General features: G+C 43.8%; 1 protein-coding gene across 1 annotated transcript; it reads right to left on the bottom strand.

The window, feature by feature from the left end:
* Positions 1-3,940: 3,940 nt before the first annotated feature.
* On the bottom strand, positions 3,941-16,275 carry LOC126533762 (doenitin-1-like). The gene is made up of 5 exons (XM_050180956.3): positions 16,092-16,275; positions 14,160-14,339; positions 10,248-10,379; positions 6,394-6,576; positions 3,941-4,061 (listed from the first exon to the last, which is right to left on the bottom strand). The coding sequence occupies exons 1-5, from the start codon at positions 16,150-16,152 to the stop codon at positions 4,027-4,029; spliced, it is 591 nt and encodes a 196-aa protein (XP_050036913.3). The 5' UTR covers positions 16,153-16,275; the 3' UTR covers positions 3,941-4,026.
* Positions 16,276-19,966: the final 3,691 nt, after the last annotated feature.

The raw sequence follows: 19,966 nt of genomic DNA, 5'->3' as shown, positions 1-19,966 counted from the left end.
CGAAGTATTGTAGGCGTGCCCATTAAATAGAACCACTCATTTATTTATTTGTACTTTGGAGCCGGGGTCACAATGGAAATGACATTTCTCTCTGTTACAGAAGCAGCATATTAGAACATCCTTGTCCTGCGCCTAATTATCTAGGAAGATCATTTATCTTCTGATAAAGCGAAGCTTTTCTGTATTTGTCGGATATTCTCTAGCGATACCTGTTGGATGTCGAATCGCGGCACGGGCAGTAGCTTTTTTAGGTGGGCCACAGGCAGTCAGCAAGATTCAGTATTGAAAGCAGCGACACATCAAAGCAAAGGGCAGAGTTAGACCCCAAGGAGTTAAAAAGGCGCCCAAAGGATAAGAACAGAATCGGTGAAACTTGTTACGTAAACATGCAAGGTGTGAGCAAGTAGAAAAATATGGCTGGAAATCGAAGTGCAGCTGAATGTAGAAGCTGTTAGCGTGTATGCCTTGGCTGATGCGCGTCTACGATATTTTGAGCAAGCGCCTGCTATTGATAACTTTGGCTTGGAGGGATGAAACAGAATGTCTAGGTAAAGGAAAGGCTAATAGCTAATCAGCATAGACATGCTGATTAGGCAATGTATGAAGTGGCTATGGGTAAAATAGAAATGTAACGAACATTTATGGATTAGCGGCACATGGGAAGGCAAGAAGAGGAGGCTTGGAGTAGCTTAGTAATAATAGGAAAGTTAAAGAATGTAATAGTAGTAATGGGAGAGTTAAAAATAAATGATTCATTTGATTAGATGCTATATTAATTAGTTCAACAAATCGGGCCAGGTGACATTAGTGAGTGATATACGACGTCTGTTAGAAAAGTATCCGACCTTATTTTTTTTGCGAACACCTGATAGATATGAAACAAGCGCGGCTGCATCAGCCGACCTTGAGTATTCGTGCGCATGGGCGAATTTTTTCCCGCCTTCCGATAGCGTCAGTCACTTGGACGCGGCGTTTGAGCGAGGTAGTGAGCAGTGCTCTTGTCGGTTTTTATTGCAAGGAAAATGGTGGAGTGGCTGTGTCAGTGCTACTGCATAGAATTTTCGCACAAACTGGGCGACAGCCAACTGGAAACCATACGGAAGATTCAGAAGGCTTTCGGTGACGATGCTATGAGCAACACGCAGATTAAATAGTTGTACAACTGGTTCAAAGACGGCCGCACATCGGTGGATAGCGAGCCACGCTCCGGTCGGCCATCAACATGCCGAAATGCAACATACACCAGTACTTTTGAGATGAAAATATTGTACGCCGCGCTCCAAGGAAAATCCTTCTCAGTGCGTACAACACGCCATCATGGTCGCGCAAATTTCTGGCACCCCTCGGAGATGGTACTGCTTTGCCGTTTTGAAATACGGTCGCCGGGGAAAGAGGGGCATTAGGAAAACGGTAGACACAGATGCGAGGCTTAAGGGTCGCCTGCGGAAGGGCGAAGGGGGATAATTGCCAGGGCAAGGTGGAAAGAGAAAGTGAAGAAGAACGGTGGGTATACCGGTCCGTTTTTAGCGCGCAGCTCTTAGGCGCCTGTTCCTGCAGCGAGTGTCGTTATCCCTTGGCGTCCTCGGTGTAGCCGAGCGAACGAGCAGAGCATAGGATTAAACAGCGAGGGCAGAGCACAGCGAGGAATGAAAGACGGTGATAGCGAAGAGAGCGCGAGGAGGAAAGTGCAGGAGGAGAGTGCAGCTGAATGACGAGGCGGAAAGAGGACGAGGGTATGCCGAAGGCGTGAAAAGAAAATCGCAGTGCCGCGCAAGACGGGTTCTGCGGCGACGATGACTACGAGATGGCGCCAGAGTAGCGCGTATCGTCTGTTCACCGATGACGCCACTGGTACCATGTATGAAAACAAAGCCATGCACGAGCGGAGGTCTGTCTGAGGCGGGTGCTGTGAAACGCGCCCACGCGTCACCCACTGCTTCGCGATCTCCCGATTAGCGAGGCAGTGGCGCCACACTTCGCTTCGTTTGCAACGAGCCGCACGAGGCACATTGTCCGCGCCAGCCAATATATCGTGAAACAAAAATGCGTATAGATCTGCGTTCGGATTTCGCATTCCGCAGTACCGTAATCTTCGGTGAATTTTGTTTCATCCAAGAGATGCCACTCGATGTGTGCGCACCAGCGGAATGCGCGTCTGCTCACCTTCGCACAAATGTATGGGGGTGGGGGCGCAACGCTGCAGGAGCTCGCTTTTCGACAAATGCACACTTACCCTGCAGATGATGTGCCTATGAAGCCGGTTGCCTTTCGGGTTCTGGTTAGCTTGTTGAGCTCTAAATGTCTCGCGTGCAATGCTATGCATGTAAATAATTCGCCTTTCGAACAAAAGTGTAATTTATAATGGAATGGTGCCTATTTGTGGGCTTACGTTTGTGAATGTGCAAGAAAACTGCCGCTGCTCCTTGGATTAAACCTGCCACTTTGGAGTTATGACTCTCCTTTAAAAATTATTCAGGCAATTTTCTTTTAATTTTCCTGCTCACAGTCGCTGCTCCATCAAAGAATTTGTGCACCCAGTGAAAGATATTGTAACGTTAGATAAGAGTTGCAGGTTATTCTACCTTCCCTGCAGGTTCGTATGATATGCCAGTTTTCCCACTAGAGAAATATGACGAGCGTTTAACAGCGGTTTTTAGTATCGGCAATTAATTGTGGTCAGCGTAATCTGCAATTTGCAGTAGGAAAATGAAGTGGTCAGGCATGATGGTGATTAAATAACGCACAATGAAAACAAGTTAAGTGAGGGAGATGACGGCTATAAGAGTTTTACACGCTAAGAGCTCTAAGCACGAAACTAATCTAAATACATGTATGGATTCCGTAACCATGGTTGGTACGCGCTGGAAATATTTGTGACTTACACCATACGTACGAATTTTATGTTGTGATTAAATATTTCATTGATAGGGACGAAGGTGGCGAAGGTGCTCTGTCCTGGTATACTAAGTCGCTGCAAATATTGTGTTTTATCACCCGGAGAATCCGGCGGCACATGCGCCGCTATACTAGACAATATATCACGGAAGGGGCTAAATATTATGCGCTACTCCTTTAAGAGGTCTGTGGACGGTAGCTATGCCTCTGGGCTATAATTATTATACAGATTTTACGTCATGATATTTTGTTCGAATACGTAGAACACTGTTGCGCTCAATGAATGAAGTGAGAAAAGGCTACTTGTCAGTGTAAGATCGACCCAGCGTAAGAGTGAGTGCGTTTAACGCGCAATATGATAGGTGTAACGTTAAGGGATAAGAAAAGAGCAGATTGGGTGAGGGAACAAACGCGAGTTAATGACATCTTAGTTGAAATCAAGAAAAAGAAATGGGCATGGGCAGGACATGTAATGAGGAGGGAAGATAACCGATGGTCATTAAGGGTTACGGACTGGATCCCAAGGGAAGGGAAGCGTAGCAGGGGGCGGCAGAAAGTTAGGTGGGCGGATGAGATTAAGAAGTTTGCAGGGACGGCATGGCCGCAATTAGTACATGACCGGGGTTGTTGGAGAAATATGGGAGAGGCCTTTGCCCTGCAGTGGGCGTAACCAGGCTGATGATGATGATGATGATGATTTTCTAACAGGCTCGTAACGACAAAAGACATCAGTTATAAAGTTCTTGAAAATAGCATCAATGCCACATCAGAAGGTAAGCAACGAATTCCTCATGAATGTTTCAAATAAGCTTACCGTGAGATAATTTTGCCCTGTAATAAATATATAAATATAGGCATCCTCTGTTCCCATGTGGAGAACGAATTCCAGTTCCATGTCCCTGGAATGATGTGTAATTTCAAATGCGGTCTTCAGAAGCGTTGCTGCAATGAGACTTTCCTTTTTAATTCACGTTTGTTGGTTCATTAATAGGCTCGACAAAATGACAAATATTTAGGTGCACCCACTTTTCCTTTACCATGTACATAATTTCGATTGTTTTCTTTATTTCGCACACTACGCAGTTCAGTGCAGGGTAAACCACACCGAAATTTTTGTCGTGCAGCGCAGATTCAGGTCCGGTGCTTGCAGATGTGGGCCATGGTTCCTGTAAATTTGGTATACTTGAAATGAAAGGTATGGCGATAATAGACAAACTCAACTGAGAAGCAATTTCATTCTGCAAAAAAAGAAGTGAGGCGCGCAGACAGGACACAAGAGTAGAGAAGTGGACAACACGAACGCCGACTATCAACTGAAGGGAGCACTGAGGCGAAAAAAGAAAGAAGACACAAAACTCATCTGGCACGCGTAGATGAGTTTTGTGTCTTCTTTCTTTTTTCGCCTCAGTGCTCCCTTCAGTTGATAGTCGGCGTTCGTGTTGTCCACTTCTCTACTCTTGTGTCCTGTCTGCACGCCTCACTTCTTTTTTGCATAATGAATCCTTACCAACTGTCTCAGCTTTCTGTAATTCTAAGCAATTTTAGTGCATTCCTGAAAATTGAAGAAACCAATGTGAGAAAATTCCCATGTTGGTATATGTATATATATATACATGGAAAGGTGGCATACTAAGTCTGAAAATGAAGGTTTTGCTACACGAAACGAAATATATTCACAGGAAGATTGAATAACTGTGGTCGAACAAGGAATGTCACAGTAGGGAATGTTTCGAGAAGGGAACTGTCTTCGTCACGGTAGAAACTCCTTTTGATGGGAATGTGAGTTGAATTTCTGATTCTGTGTAAGCAGTGCGACCTAACACCTAAGGTAGAAACGTAAAAGAATAAGCAGACATGCACTGTCTATAACGGTGTTTTTGCCTACAGGTAGCTAACCCTCCCTCACTCTCCACGCGGTGTTGGGGATGAGAGTAAGTCAGAGTGCCAATTAGGAGGCGGTCAGACTGTTCAAAATAAAAGTGAAGGGTGGGGGGAATCTACAGAGGGAGGCCGCTGTATTTTGTTATGAAAAGGAAACTTGTGGGAAACCTGCTATTGGCTAAAAAGGGCTGAATAAATCAGAAATGGATGAAGCGTGCAAAAAGGAATTGGCATTTCGGAGGACCCGTCTTTGCACAAAATGCAAAACAACTTATTTCATTATCTAAATGCTTGCCACAGCGGCATTCCTTGTTCAACCACAGTGGATTCGTCTCGCGAAAGATTTCGCCCGTGTGCCTGCAGTGTACGATTACACACGTCTGCTGTGGCACATGCTCGATTGAGTGTGTTTTGTGCGCTGAAAATGCCTAAAACACCTGCTCAGCCAGCTTTCATTGGCGTCGATGTCGTCGAAACTCGTTGCAGTCAAATAGGGCAGGATGTATATACCTTCTAGGAAAAAGAACGCTACAATGTTCGCTTCCTTTTCTTTTCAGCGCGTGAGTGTATAACGAGCGTTTGCTCCTACGTCTCGACTGCAAGTACCATCTAGGTTTCCTCTAGTCTCTGAAAAAAAGAACAGCCCACCTATTGTGCCTTCGCACGACATAACGTAATAATCCAGCCGCACTGCTTCCAAACGTCCGAGTTACGCCATGAATTCACACACTGCTTTAGTGTCTAACAGGTGGCTAAAATACAATATATAAAGCACAAGCGTGCTAAAGAATAAGATTTATTACGAGTCCAACATGGAGTTAGTAATTATTGCAAATGTGATACACAGAAATTCTCTATTACAGACCAAGGCAGAAGTGACTTAATAAAATTGTGTTGCTCACAGAAAAGAAGTGAAGTATTATACATACAAAGGCATCGTTTTGATATCGCGCGTCGACGCTTTACTAGAAGTTTCGAGTATTGCTGGCCAAATATAGTGTAGCACGAATTTTACAAATGCCGCCACTCTGCGGCTTATACAATAATTCTAGTGTATCAGAAATGAATCTATCAGTGCATATGAAGTGTACAATTTCAATATATTAACATAAAGGTCACGTGGATTTATAACAAGGGCATGACAATTTAGCAAAAGCCGTAATCATAGATAGCTGTGTTTCAAAAGTTGGTTGATTTTAATTAAATTGTGATTGCTCTAACTATGTCAATAGCTTAAATTGGCCAAATTAGTTGTATTTTATAGTTCCTCATGCACAGCGCTGTAAAAGTCCTGCCTCTGCTTCATTCGAGTTTACTATTGCTCCCAAATTTAAAGAAAAACATAAATAATATGAAGCAACAGCAGCAGCTGTAGCAGCCGCTTCAAATGACGATGACCATGTTTGAAATCACGAGCGCCACAAAGGTACTGAAGACAGCTTGAGGCTGCCTCGCTATACCAAATAAGAACCGGTTTACTCAAAAGTTGGCAGGTGACAACGAAGTTAGAGCACAGGTGGGCAGCACGGGCAATTTTCTTGGTGTAAATCTTGATATACTTGTACACAACAGTTATCTGCATGGCTAGAGTGCCAAATGGGCATCACCCGCACTTACTTCTGCACTTCTGCATGCATTCCTCGCAGCTGTTAAAAAATGTTCCATGGTTTGGGCAGTGTCCCTTTTTCACTGGCTGGCATGTCCAGAAGCCGCCATTGTACCACCACTTCTCGCTATTATCATTGCACCTCCCTTTTCGTGGTCTCGTGAAGCAGGTCCCTCTGACTGGAGGATGTCTGCCTAAGATGCAATAAATAAAAAGAAAACAAGCACCCACTTTTACTTCTAATATACTGTACACAAACCTTCTCGCAAAGCAACAGTAATGTAGTGACACGTGCGCTTGTTTATCCTTTTCTCGGGCACTGCATTTCACCGACTAACAACTTCAATTTGTCGCTCAGCGCAAGACGTACCTGCATGATTGGGACTTACTGGAATCTTATCGATGGTTCTGTGCGTTGTCTGTTATCACCGAAGCTTGTGTAATTTGATCGAGTGCGCGACTTGAATTGTTTGGTACTTTCTGGAAGACACGGGGTCACCAGCTATAACGCTGCAAACTTCAGTGACTCGGGCATAAAAGCAGCTGGGCTTGACCGGCAGTCCAGATTGTCGACGATCGCCGACAGTGTTCACCGCTACCGTTGTTCCTTGAGAGTAACTTGCTTTTGAGAGCGCAGGTTCGCGCAGTAAAAACGCATGTTTGGTCATTCACAGTTTTGCTGCGGTCTTCACCTTCACTACTGCGTGAGAGCAGAGTACACTCCGCGAAGGTCCCAAAAATGCGGGGTATTTGCTCGCAACACAAAAGCTTATCTTTAGCTCTCTTGCGTAAAGACACTGCAGGGATCATTATTCAACAGATGACAGCATTTCTGAAATTTAAAATTTGTACCGATTCAACGGCAAGGTATCTTCCACAGCATTCGAGAAATATCAACGGGATAGGTCTGTTTGTGGCTTGACATGTCTAGATATAATGGACCTCAACAATATCATATCTTAAACCAGCCTATAGTAACAGAGTACACCCTCGCTGCGTCATAATAAAGATATTTAACATCGCGTAAATCCTTCGAAGTATCTGTTCCCACATTCGCTGGCTCGCCACTTCCGCAAATAAAGCAAATGTTTGTCACCGAACACCATGTGCCTGTGATTCCGTAAGTGCCCATTGATACTCTGTTTGTTTCGCTTAAGCCCAGATGAGCCTCTTGTCTCATGCTGATACAAAAATTTTCCCTAAAAGACGCTCTCAATCGTTTACTATGCTCGCCGGCATGTTGCTTGCGTTTAGCTTTTGCTTATTTTTTTCCACCACTTCCTCCGTCTACGCGCTGCTGCAACAATCCTTTTATGCACACCAGTCATGCGCCACTGTTTCGGACCTGGTAATACCAGCCCCCTTGGCGTGCTAACTGTGACTCTTTCAGGATTGGAGATATTTGCAGGAACAGTGCGTCTGTATACGCGTCAAAGTTCAAATGACTCCCTTCTTGGTGTTTTATGCTTAAAGGAACCTGACCTTGATACCGACAATCAAAAGTGGGAGACTGCGCTTTGTCTTTTTAAATAATCACCACATCTTGAGCTGCACTATTCTGCGGTCGCAAGGAGATTTCAATTCACAACAGGCAGTCTTTATTAAAACGGTTATTTGTTGTGTTTTAGGTGCCTTTTATCCGTGTTGTGCTTCCCTGCCTCACAGAAAGCTAGGGCAATATTTTAAATATACACGGAACAGCAAAAATTTGCCTGCATAAACCAACAGTCCTACAACTATACGAGCAATGGGAAATCGCACCTATAGTACTTACGTAACAACAATGACGTCACAAACAAGAACATTAGACCACGTATATAACTACTACAAGACAGAAACCACAGGCATCAGGAAAAACACAGGGAGCCAGCAAAAGCGAGGCAAACTTACATACTCTAGCATTGGTCTTTTAACATTTGAGTTAACATTTGACTTAATATTCAGGGCATTCTCTAGCAGTGTAACACCGTTATTATTAGAAAAAGGCATCACATATGCAATGCCTATTCGTGGTTTTGCGAAAAAAGGAAAGCAGGTGAACTATAATGGTCCATGATATATCATGGTCTTTTACCTCTATTTTAATGTAATATCTTTTGATGGTTACAATACTTTTACTAGGAAAAACAATCCAAATAACATTGACGATTTTTTTTCCTAGCTCTGTCTCGCCGCGGACAAAAATTAAAATGCAATGGTAATGACATCACAGTGATACTCAATAAGAAACGAGCACTGTTACACAAACTTTAGATAAGTAATATATTGTGGATATCTCATCAAAGCCTTTTGCGAATAAAGATCTCTCATGCAAATTTTTAGCAAAGCGAGAAGTAAGCGGGGAAAGAAAACTACAAAAACGATGTACATTCCTCGGCCAAGTGAGATGAGCTATGCAATAATAATAGGGTGACCCATATTTAGGGACCAGGGACATGCCCATGTTTATATGTCCGAAAGTTGCAACATAAATGTGACCGAACAAAATATGTAACAGTTTAAGAATGCGCGAAATAAACCGTCATCCCAATAGAGGCCGGCGTTGCGTTGGATGTTTTAACAGTCATTCAAACAAATGTTGTGTGCATTACTCTTGTTCGCCTGCTTGGATCAGGGATTATCTCACAGGTGGCCAAATACTAAAATCGAAATTACATGTAGTCCAGCTCTACTTGTGACAGATTTGCTCTACTGCACTGCGGAGACGCTCGTAAAATATTTGGACTTTCCCACTTCTCCTACCATCCTACTCTTCCAGCATCTCCCCTTTCCTGGGTTCTTTATATCATATTTTTCAGCATCGCAAGGTATTCGTTCTGCTGCTGTCCCTGCCATAAACATGAAGCCTTTCCTAAGAAACAAACTACGAAGCCACTGGCAACGCTTGTGGGACGCTGAAACGAGTAATAAGCTTCACCTAATTAAGCCGAAGCTAGGTTTCTGGCACCCAACTATGAAAACACGATGAACAGATGTCCTATTCACTAGACTGAGAATAGGACACACATATGGCACTCATAACTTTCTCTTGACCGGTACCGAGCCTCCAACCTGTAGCAGATGTGGCGACCGGCTGACCGCCCTTCATGTCTTCCTGGAGTGCCAGGAAGCCGAAAGAGACAGGAGGAAACATTTCAATTTTGCATACCGCCATTGTATTCCCCTGCATCCTGGTATGTTTCTTGGTGACGAACCGCTTTTTAAGACCGAAGCAGTCCTCGCCCTTTTGAAAGACGTTGTCCTCCATGTCACAAGCCCATTACTTTCGTTGCGCATCCTCTTTCCAGAGGATGCTGCTACGATAGTTTTCCTTGTATAGCACATGCATCTGGGCCCTTGGATTGCAAGGGCTCTGGTGAGGCAGTAGTGCTCTAGTCAATTTTAGCCCCCCAAAGATTTTATATATTGCATCATTCTTTAGCTCGGCATTCTAATGTTCATAGTACACGTCAGTAGTCATTCCCATAACTTTACTACACGTAGGTTTTACGGAATTTACATCAACTCTTTCACCCCCTTTACAGCCACGTCACACTAGGATCACAGAACACATAAGTCCACTGCAACTCATTAACACTAGCATGGCGCTGTTTGGACACACCTGGCCCTCGCGCCATTAAACATCATATATCCATCCGTAGTCTGATCGTTTTATTGCCCCCCCCCCCCAAGTTTCCTTATAATACAATCTTTTCTTATTTTCGAACAACATAACAGGTATATGTAAAAAAAATTCCTTTCTATAGTGTTGCAACTTCAAAAATTGTAAGGTCAGCAATGCTCGAGGTATTATAAGCGAATTAATTTTTTTTTCACGGTAGTTATCTCCCATCTTTCTGACATTGGCATCTGAGCTGTTACTTACTGGTACTACCTTCTTTGCGTTGATTTGTTTCTCCATTAGTTTGTTGTCTTTGGCGCCGGCTGGACGTATCCGGTTGTAAACTATGTTTGTGGCCCTTGTATTTCCCCGTACTGGCGGGCTCCTTAGGTCTGCCTGCGAAAAAATTCATTCTAGAACTGAATCAATGTCCCTCAAAAAAATACGAGTATCAATCACTGCATGAATTACATCATTCCTAAGCCAATAAGAATAATTAATCTACGTTCAGTCGTAAAAACACATACAAAAACTTCTTCGTATGTTAATTGTAGTGTTTACACGAACAAGCATGCATACACCCAGTGTGGGGAACTATCCGAGATTCGGGTTGGGTATCTGCAGTCTTGTACAAGGGGAAACCTACAATTAAACATAGCTTCTTCTACGATTAAGCTAAAGTATGAATAGCATTGTCACTATGTAAAGGACCTCTTTCAAAATGAATAGAAATAATCAAGTGTCGAACAGTTCCCTTTCGGTGAGTCTTCTGATGGAGTCGTACAACTATCACTAATAACGAAGACAGTAGCAATTTCCTGAGGAAGGCTTTCGGTGTTAGTACAATCAGCAGTGAAGCAACGCAGCAACCCACCGTACAGCTACTATCGAATAGCATCATGCATGAGACATGTAGTGCAGTTGAACTTTTCTGGAGCGCTTCTTTGTGGTCAAGCTGCGCCAACTTAGTGCAGCCGCCGCGATGTGAGATAATGGCGCGTGTCTAGATATTTGTTCAAGCAAGTTTGCGTTAATATATGAGACGGGTTCGATTCTGTCCCGCACCGAAGAAGTTCTAAAGGCATTTTTTGTCGCTAGTGACCGGCCCATGCCGAGTTGAACATACCCTGCGACCAAACTTGGCGTCGTTGTTGTTGCCTATCGAACATATGACTCATGCCCTCTTTGCAGAACTGGTTACGAAATACGTGATGCATTTGAAGTTCAAACTCAACACATACCTTTATAGGGCTTCTATGCTGTTGAACGTGATGTTAGTTATTAAAACAGGCTTATTAATCGGATGAAGATTCTCTATTCATATATCGAAAATTACGCGAAAAGCAAGAAATGAATAGGTCAAATAGACTGAATTAACATAGCCACATTCCCAGTGGCACATATTCATTAACCGAATTAGGCGTGAATGAGGTTCTCTTGTAGAGCAGCACATAACCGTGGCTCATATGCCATGACTAAAGTTGTAGCGAAAAAATACCTGCACTTCCAATGTGCGTTGAGTACTCTACGTAAAGCGAAACTTTCGTTGAGCGGGTAAGGAAATGCGATAAATTAGCTCGTTTCCGTTCTACGTCTCTGCCGCAAAGGAAACACGCGTGCGCGTATGAGCTCTCGGGCGCCCGGGCTACGCATTGTTACAAGTATTATATTGATTTTATGTCTTTGCTTCTTCCTATTATTTTGTTTTCAAATGTATCGGCCACTTCGTGGTCGGTCTCCGGTTGTGGGCTTATGTCATAGTATGAAAACCGTCATGATGATCAACGTGCGCTGATAATCCCAACGACTTAGATGGATTTGGCACTGTAGAACAACAGGTGTAATTGTGGCCTAATGGTTGGGACATCAGGCGGCTCGGGCATCGTCCGCTTCTCTGAGGTATTTGGACGCCACGAAATAATACGCTGCTTGCGTGAGCTGATGACCCTCCTTGTTGTTTGTGAGGCGGCAGTGCCCGGGAAAGCGCCTGATATATATATATAGGCTGGCACCCCTCCCTGTGAGAGCTGGTATATTGTGGTGTATGTGGGACAGACGTAGGTTGCGCACCTAGCTGGCTTGCCTCTTTCACCAGTACTGTAAACCGATCTACACCTTCAAGGCCGCATCAGGGTGGAACTTTGCCTATAACTCGCACCAGTGCACCGCAGCAAGTAAGAGTGCGAGTTATAGGCACAAACCAGCCGTTAGGGTGCAAATGAATTCACATTGTGGGTTTGCCCTCGGCATCTCGCAGGCAGACATAGGGCGGGGGGATCGCTCTCGCAGCTGAGCCGCATAGAGACTAACCTCGAAAGCTATGGTGGTGGCGCAAAGCTGAGTGAGGAAGGAGCGCTTTCGTCGTAGCCCTACAGTTTTTTACGCCACAATAGTATCCTTACAGTTCAGTTGCACCCTACATGCCATATACAGTAGTCTTATGGAACGTATCTTATAGAGCATTACGGCAATACAAACGGAGATAGTGACTTGGTTTCATAAAACATGAAATTTGCCGGAAAATGCTCTTTGATATAATGAAACTTGCGCCGACAGCCTCTGTTGGAAGTCAAATCATACAAATTTCCTTAGTTAAGATTGCAGTCATTCGAAGAATAACTGAGGTTGGAATAAAAGCAGTGGCGCATCAGCCCACTAAGCAGCGCCAACAGCAACGTTAGCACAAATTAGAAGACTGCAAGTTGCAGTAAAATTCATGGGATTACAGCATGAAATCTTTAAAAATAATGTGGTGCATATAATAATTTAGCACCATGCCTCGCTTGTTTGAGATGTATCTGTCGGGTCGCAATTCACCTTGCTTGGTAAAAGCCCTCGAGCCATCACGTACTCTAGCTGTTCTCTTTAAAGCCCAGAATGTTCTTACCGTTTTTTTAGTGATACCACATTTTATCTACATACGAGGTACACACTAAGAAACGCAGTTAGAAGAACAAAATTTGGACATTTCTTTTTGTGGAATCGATTCTACTTCTCTTCATACTACACAGAAATATGGCAAAATAGAAGCTCTGTTTTAAATAGGCTTTGTATTTGTTTGTGCAAGTCCCATGGAATAATGTGTTTTGTGGCTCATCGTCAGCGTCGATTCTAATGCAAGGGCAGGAACTTAAGACGTGTAACTTCGATTACGCGATTGTGCTTTCCAATATTTCTGTGTACGTGCTATTTTTTTGTCTTGTCTTCGGTTACTGCTAAGGCGTAGCTATAGTCTGACGAAATATGATTGGCATATAATAATTCATGACAGTGTCCGTTTGTTGCATGAGCTATTGCGGGGTGAACCGCAGCTTACGCAATTTTTCTGCCATCGTTTTTCTTTATTCGAGCATTGGTTTTATGGGAAACGCATCGAGGGGGCTGAAATAATTGGCATCGTTCTAAATATGCGCCTGTAGCATTACACAGCTTAAGCGGCTGCGAGTTCCTCATAATTGAAAGCATACAGGTATCAAAGATACAAATGTGTAAATAATGCGGCCTACTCTTATTATGAAAATGTGTCCCTTAAAATTTCCGTCACTTAGCCCCTTCATTAGAATATGCACATTTCCGTTTTATTAGGTAAAAATCCCTTTAGCGGCCGCTGACCAATGAATAATGGCACGTTGCTAATAGAATTTGTTGCATTTGATGCTTCAACATTATGGACTTTGTGTCGGCCGCTGTGGTCCTGTTTGGGCGGATGTTAAGCGCTGGTCCTCGTCTCATGCGCATTGCCATCGGATAGGGATGAACGGAACAAAACGTATGCTCCTGCGTGGTACCTAGACACAGTCCCTATGTCCCTATAGTTTTCTCTTGTAACTCACACATGCGCTCAAGCATCGAGCAAAGGCGGCGCAGAATATGCGTGCCTGAGCCATGACAAAGGAGAAATATGTGTAAGATAAAAATCGTAAGTCTGCATGCGCGTAAATTAATGCGTTGGCACTCGTGATCGCATGTGTCTGATGTTCGCTGAAGCAGTACGCAATATACATCCGCCGATTGAAGGGGGCGTTCTCAAACGACGTGCCATCAGAGAAAGTAGACAAAACGTAATTGCTTATTTGGTTCCAGCCCCCTTTTCACTAGCGCAGTACGGATACTTCATGAATAGCACAAATCGTGATCAATATCCACGCCACAAAAAACATTTAAAACTGAACTTACTTTTACACGTATCCGTGCACTCTTTGAAACTTGCGAAAAATTCCATGTTCCCTGGACAATCCCCATACATGAAGGGCTCACATCTCTTTAAGGAGGTGTCAAAGTACCACTTCAGCCTGCTTGTGCAATCGCCTGGTTCCGGGTGGTTAGAGCACCTATCCGTGATTGACCCTTTCCTGGCTAGAATAAAAAGAAGTTGCACTTTGATGGCGTACAAGCTTACAGACAAACTTGCCACTGACACAGTAATAGCATGGTACGAAGGACTAAAAGCGCTTGGAACATGGCTTCTACGAAGCAACTCGCACTTGCACTATAAGCATCTCCATACAGCAATACTACAATTCTGTCGGCTTCACAAGCTTTCACTAGCTATAATCAATGCAGACTTTGTTTCAAAACCCATACTGCTGTCTTTTAAAGCCACAATTTCCATATTGTGACGTACTCCTCGTAGTTAATTTCTGTGTTATCTTTTCCTGAAAGAATGTGCCTTCAATAGTGGCAAGTTCCCAAAGCACTGCTTTAGCGTGAAATATATGCACGTTTAAGTATTCAAATTGGCAGCTTTATCAGGCGCCTTTCAGTCAAGCCTGTAATGATGTGCCTTTGATGTGCCTAACACAAAAAGTATTTTTTTTTAAGAAATTAGACGTATATGTAAAATTGACAAAGTGCGATGTAAATGCGGGTAAAAAAAAAGGGAAGTAAAGGTTACGGTAGAACTGATCTCTCGATGACAGTCCATTCTAATGCGATTACCATTCGAGCAATGTAGCCACACGCCATATTTAGGAGGTCTAGTTTACTTGTCATCTGTAGTTGCAATCCTGAGACTTGCGTTGGTTCGGCTATGTGTGACTCTGCGATAACGACAACATGTACGAAAAAAACATAAGGACGATGGAATAATAACGAAAGCATGAGGACGACGGCTCGAAGGCTGCGTGATGTCGGCAATTGAAGACCGCAGAGGCAGCAACAGAACAAAAACGATGGAAAGATGACGATGGTATGGCAATGGAAGAATGAAAACAATATCATGAAGGCAATAAAATAGCGATGCCGAAATGGCGACGACAGCGTGAGAGCGACGGCATGCTTGTGTTGGAGCTCATGTGTGCGCTCATTTGCATCGCCTGCCGCCGCGGGTCGCCCTATTACGCACTAAACGCGGAGTTCGCATTATGTCTGGTAGCGTCCAGTCGGGCCGCGTTCGCCCCTTTTACACCTCACTATCTCCGTTATCGGCCCACATTTTTGGGAGACAAAACGTCATCGCGCCCTTGAGCGTGACCTTGCGGTCACCTTGGCACCGTATTGAAACGAAAATGATTCACCTTTGAAATTCAGAATTTTGCAGTTTAGCGCAGCTAGACAGTATTTTCGCAGCTCGTTGACACCGAAATTATAGCGCGTAATACAATAAGGTCATATAGTTCATGAAAAATGCCAGAATGCAGGCGATGTTTCAAGTATGCTCAATATCCACCTACATAATCTGCTGCCTTGCTATTATGATGAAAATAGACTGTTTTTTTAGACCCGCCGTTGGTCCCTATGGCATTTGGCGTTGCCTTACTAAGCACGAGGACGGAGAATCAAACACCGGCTTTGGCGGTCGCATTTCGATGAAGGCCAAATGCAAAAGCGCCCGTGTTCCATGCACTCCGCGCAAGTTAAAAAATGTAGGTGGTCGAAATTATTCCAAAGTCCCCTACTACGACGTGCCTCATGATCATCATCTTGGTTTTGGCACGTAAAACTTCACAATTCAACTTTTTTAGTTTCATTAGGGCATGAAAGAGTTTATTTTGGTAGAATCTTACAAATAAGCATTCTGAATATTGGGACGGCCCACTGGAAAAGAAATAAAGCGCTATGAATGACGGGAAGTTTTGGTTTTCTTGCAGTTTAAGTGCAACACCTTACCTTCAGCAGGAAAGATGCAGACGCTAATGCAGGTCACAAGAGGGCACAGCAGAACCCGCATTTCAGACCACTCGCCACCCTCAGGGGTCTCTAAAATAGCCGATTCCTCTCTGGTTTACACTTGAGTGTGTTAGTCGAGAAGCATTGTATTCGAAGGTTTCGCAGCGAAACAATACTATCGCGGTGCGCCTCTTCCTTGCAGCCCTGAAACGCAGCTTACTCATAGAAGAGCCTAAACCAGGTGTATTACTAAGAGCTAAGAAAGCAGTGATGCATGGGCTAACGCGTACAGTACGTTTAGAACGAAGAGCCCTCGCAGCTTGTTCTATTGTTCTACCATATATTATTCAACTTGATTTAATAATGTACACGTCGTTAATCAACAGTAGTAAGAAAACCACTGACTTAAACGTGTCACTAAGAAAATTGTGTGGACGCTTAAGCTTCGCCTTGAAGATTGGAACCCGATAAAATTCAAAGATCTCTGACTGCTTCTCACGCCTCCCGGCAACTGCAGCTTATGTAACCGTAATGCTGGCAGAGAAACGCTGGATGGATGGACGGACGGACGGACGGACGGACGGACGGACGGACGGACGGACGGACGGACGGACGGACGGATGGACGGACGGACGGACGGACGGACAAACGGACGGACGGATGTTATGAGCGTCCCCTTTGGAACGGAGCGGTGGGTTGTGCCGCCAAGCTCTTGCTATTTGATTACCTAATGTTCTACCTGTGTGAAAATAAAGAAAATAAGAAAAGGAAAAGAAATCCTTGATTAATTTTCATACCCAAAGTTTGTGAGCACCTATTGTGAAATTTGTTTTTCTACGCCTCCGTAGTTTGTCGTTTCCCTGCTTTTCTTCTACCAATATTCATACCACCTCTTACTAATATCTATTGAGGACCTGTTTACTTTCCCCTGGCTCTCGCTGAACACAAGGGCTTCAAGGTGGCCAGTGATTCCGGAATCAACCACTGGGCAGATATCTTCACATTCTAATGAAGCATTCTCTATTGCTTCCCTAACTTTACCGGCGCAAATACATGCTTCTTCTTCCTTCTTAGATCTCGCTTTATAGGCGCGTGTTCTCATGCATCCTGATCTTGCCTCGAAAAGTAACAAGCTTTACTCAATCAATCATAAATAATTTCTTTCCTGAATTTTTTCTTATGTAGTTATTCATGGCAGGTTTCTTTTCTATTGCCGCCTCCCATGAGATTATCTCAGGCTCCCTGACCTTCCGCTTGACGTTCTTTGATGCTCTGTTGCTCACCACACAGGTCGCATACTGGCTGGTAAGCTTCCTAGTTCTTTTCCTCCACTGTGAATCGATGTTATTCCTGTACAAATACCTGAACACTCTCCCAACCCATTTACTTTCTTCCATAGTGCCCAGTTCTACTTCATAATAATTTTACTGTGAGCTTCCCTCACTTCACAACTGGTCCAGCCCATCTCACCCTGCAGAGCTTCATTTGTAGTCTGCCTGTGAGCGCCGAGTACAAGGCGTCCCACTTACCTTTGGTAGCCATCGAGTCCTGATTGTTCCCCTGATTTCAAGCAAAAAACCGCACTTCCACATGTTAGTTATGGAACCATTACACTTTTCCAAATACTCCGGAGCACCTTGTATCTATTGTATCCCAATAGCGATCTGGGTTTTATTAATGACACATTTCTCTTCCCCTTTACTGTTATTGTTTTTTCTTCCTGTGTTTCCATATATCTATTGCCTTCGTTTATCCATATACCAAGGTATCTATATTCTTTGACGCGATGTATTTCCTGAGCCTGTATTGTCGCTATCCGGTAACTTCATTCAATATCATTACACCTGATTTTTTAACGCTTACTTTCACACCGACATTCTCGCCTTTCTTTGCACAGATATTAGCCAGACGTTGCATATCACTTTGCTTGTCAGCTAGCAACACAATGTCATCCCCATATAACAAACCTCCAAGTTCTGCTCTACTACTGTAAGCGCCGGTCTGATATATTAAACCCAATATTGCTTCCTTCTAGCGCCCTTTTCATGCTCATCATATACATCATTAACAGCCGTGGGGATCAAGGGCACCCCTGCCTCAGTTCCTTGTTGACATCAACTTTCTCCTCGCTGCCCATACCTTCCCATTCAACGCAAACGGTATTTTCCAGCTAAATCTCTCTCAAAAGCTACAGACAACCGTCGCCTAAGCTTTCGTTCTCCAGAATATCCCACAATATGTAGCGGTCAACGTTGTCATATGCTCCTAAATGTCTAAAACGGCCACATATAACGGCTATATTTCTACTCGTTATATTGAAATAGACTGAGTAAGGAGAAATATACTATCATCCAAACGCCTACCTATTCTGAAGTGATACAGAAATTCTCCCAAGATTACATTATTCTTTGCCCATGCTTGCAGCTTTAACTTAATTGCCTGCATTGCTAACCTGCTTATTACCGATGTGCTGGTCAACGGTCTATACGACTGAATTCTACCTTTCTACGCCTTACCTCGTAAAATAAATTAATTCTACTTTGTCACCATCTGTATGGTATTCGTATATCTTTTGGACTGCTTTCTACTGTTTTCCACAGAGCTTCCTTACCTTTTGGTCCTAGTTCGTTAATCATCCTAACGAGAAGCTCGTCTAGTCCTGTGACTGTGGTCTTCGGAATTTTCTGTTCGGCTTTCTTCTAGTTGAAATTTGTCAGCACCAGCTCCTTTTTCATCTGGTGCTCTTTCATGCCCAGTTTTTCCTCAAATACAACATCGTCATTGTCTTGCAAAGATTCGGCTGCTATTTTTTTATCGTAATTTAGTGCCGCGTCCCCTTCCAGTTTGTTTGCATCTTCATCTACAGGCTATGTTGTATTGTTCCAGCCTTCCTGCCTAATAATTTTATGCGGCTCCAAAATATTATAGGTGCGGGCTTTTTTTTTCTCACGTATTGCAGATAACCAGTTAACGTTCACTTTCACTTTTTTTCTTTTCCGTGGTCTCCGAGATTGGCGCCAGCAAATCATGGAGGGCATGGCTGCCCTATGATTGGTTGAAATGGTGGAAAAGCAGTTTGTTGTTTGAGGTTCCGCGAAACAGGATTGCTTTCTCGCATACTCAAATTATAATCCGACACTAAGCTGTCTATAGAGTGTGTTTAGATTACTTCACGATTTTTCTCACGCATGCTACTTCGAGAAATTCAATTATTTCAGTAACGCCTCTGCACCACTCGGCTAGCCTCCGTGGCTGTTGGTCGGAACAATATTTCACCACGCGACTTCCCATGTGAACATTGGATTTTTGAGACATGGGGCCCGTAACGCTGTCGCATTAATAGATGTAAGACGTGTTGGGCTCATTCAATTTAGGAGCTTTCTTTCCAACAGATTTATTCTGCAATAATTTCCAGTAAGCCTAACTTGTGACATCTGTGCCAGCTGTAGAAACAATAGGGACATACAGGTCGAAGGAGCTGCTACACTTCCACTTTTTGACATGGGCGCAGCAGTTTCATGCATTGTGAGGCCTATTTTTGAGAATTCAGGAACGTCCCCACGTCTCTTTCTTGTCCTGCACATTGGTCTGCCAGCACTAGTTCGATCAAACTGCAGGCTTCGCGCACCTCTATATTCGTTATCCAGAACATTCGCTACACCATCAAAGTTGTTACGCTGCCTTTTGAATTTCACTGCGAAATACTACGGTAGGACTTCTTTTAGATCATAGCCCTATCATTGACGGCGTCAGTGCATAACTGACACTGTCGCGCCTCTGCAAAACAATGCCGGATACCGCGGGTGCCTCACAAAAGATTGTTGTTGCCACCGATTTTGAGATCCCTTCATAAAGTGCGACGCGTGTGGCTTTGT

This window comes from Dermacentor andersoni, chromosome 7 (assembly GCF_023375885.2).
Source record: "Dermacentor andersoni chromosome 7, qqDerAnde1_hic_scaffold, whole genome shotgun sequence".
Lineage (NCBI taxonomy): Eukaryota > Metazoa > Arthropoda > Arachnida > Ixodida > Ixodidae > Dermacentor > Dermacentor andersoni.
The sequence above is the reverse complement of the archived record's forward strand: the minus strand, read 5'-3'. Positions and strand labels throughout refer to the sequence as shown.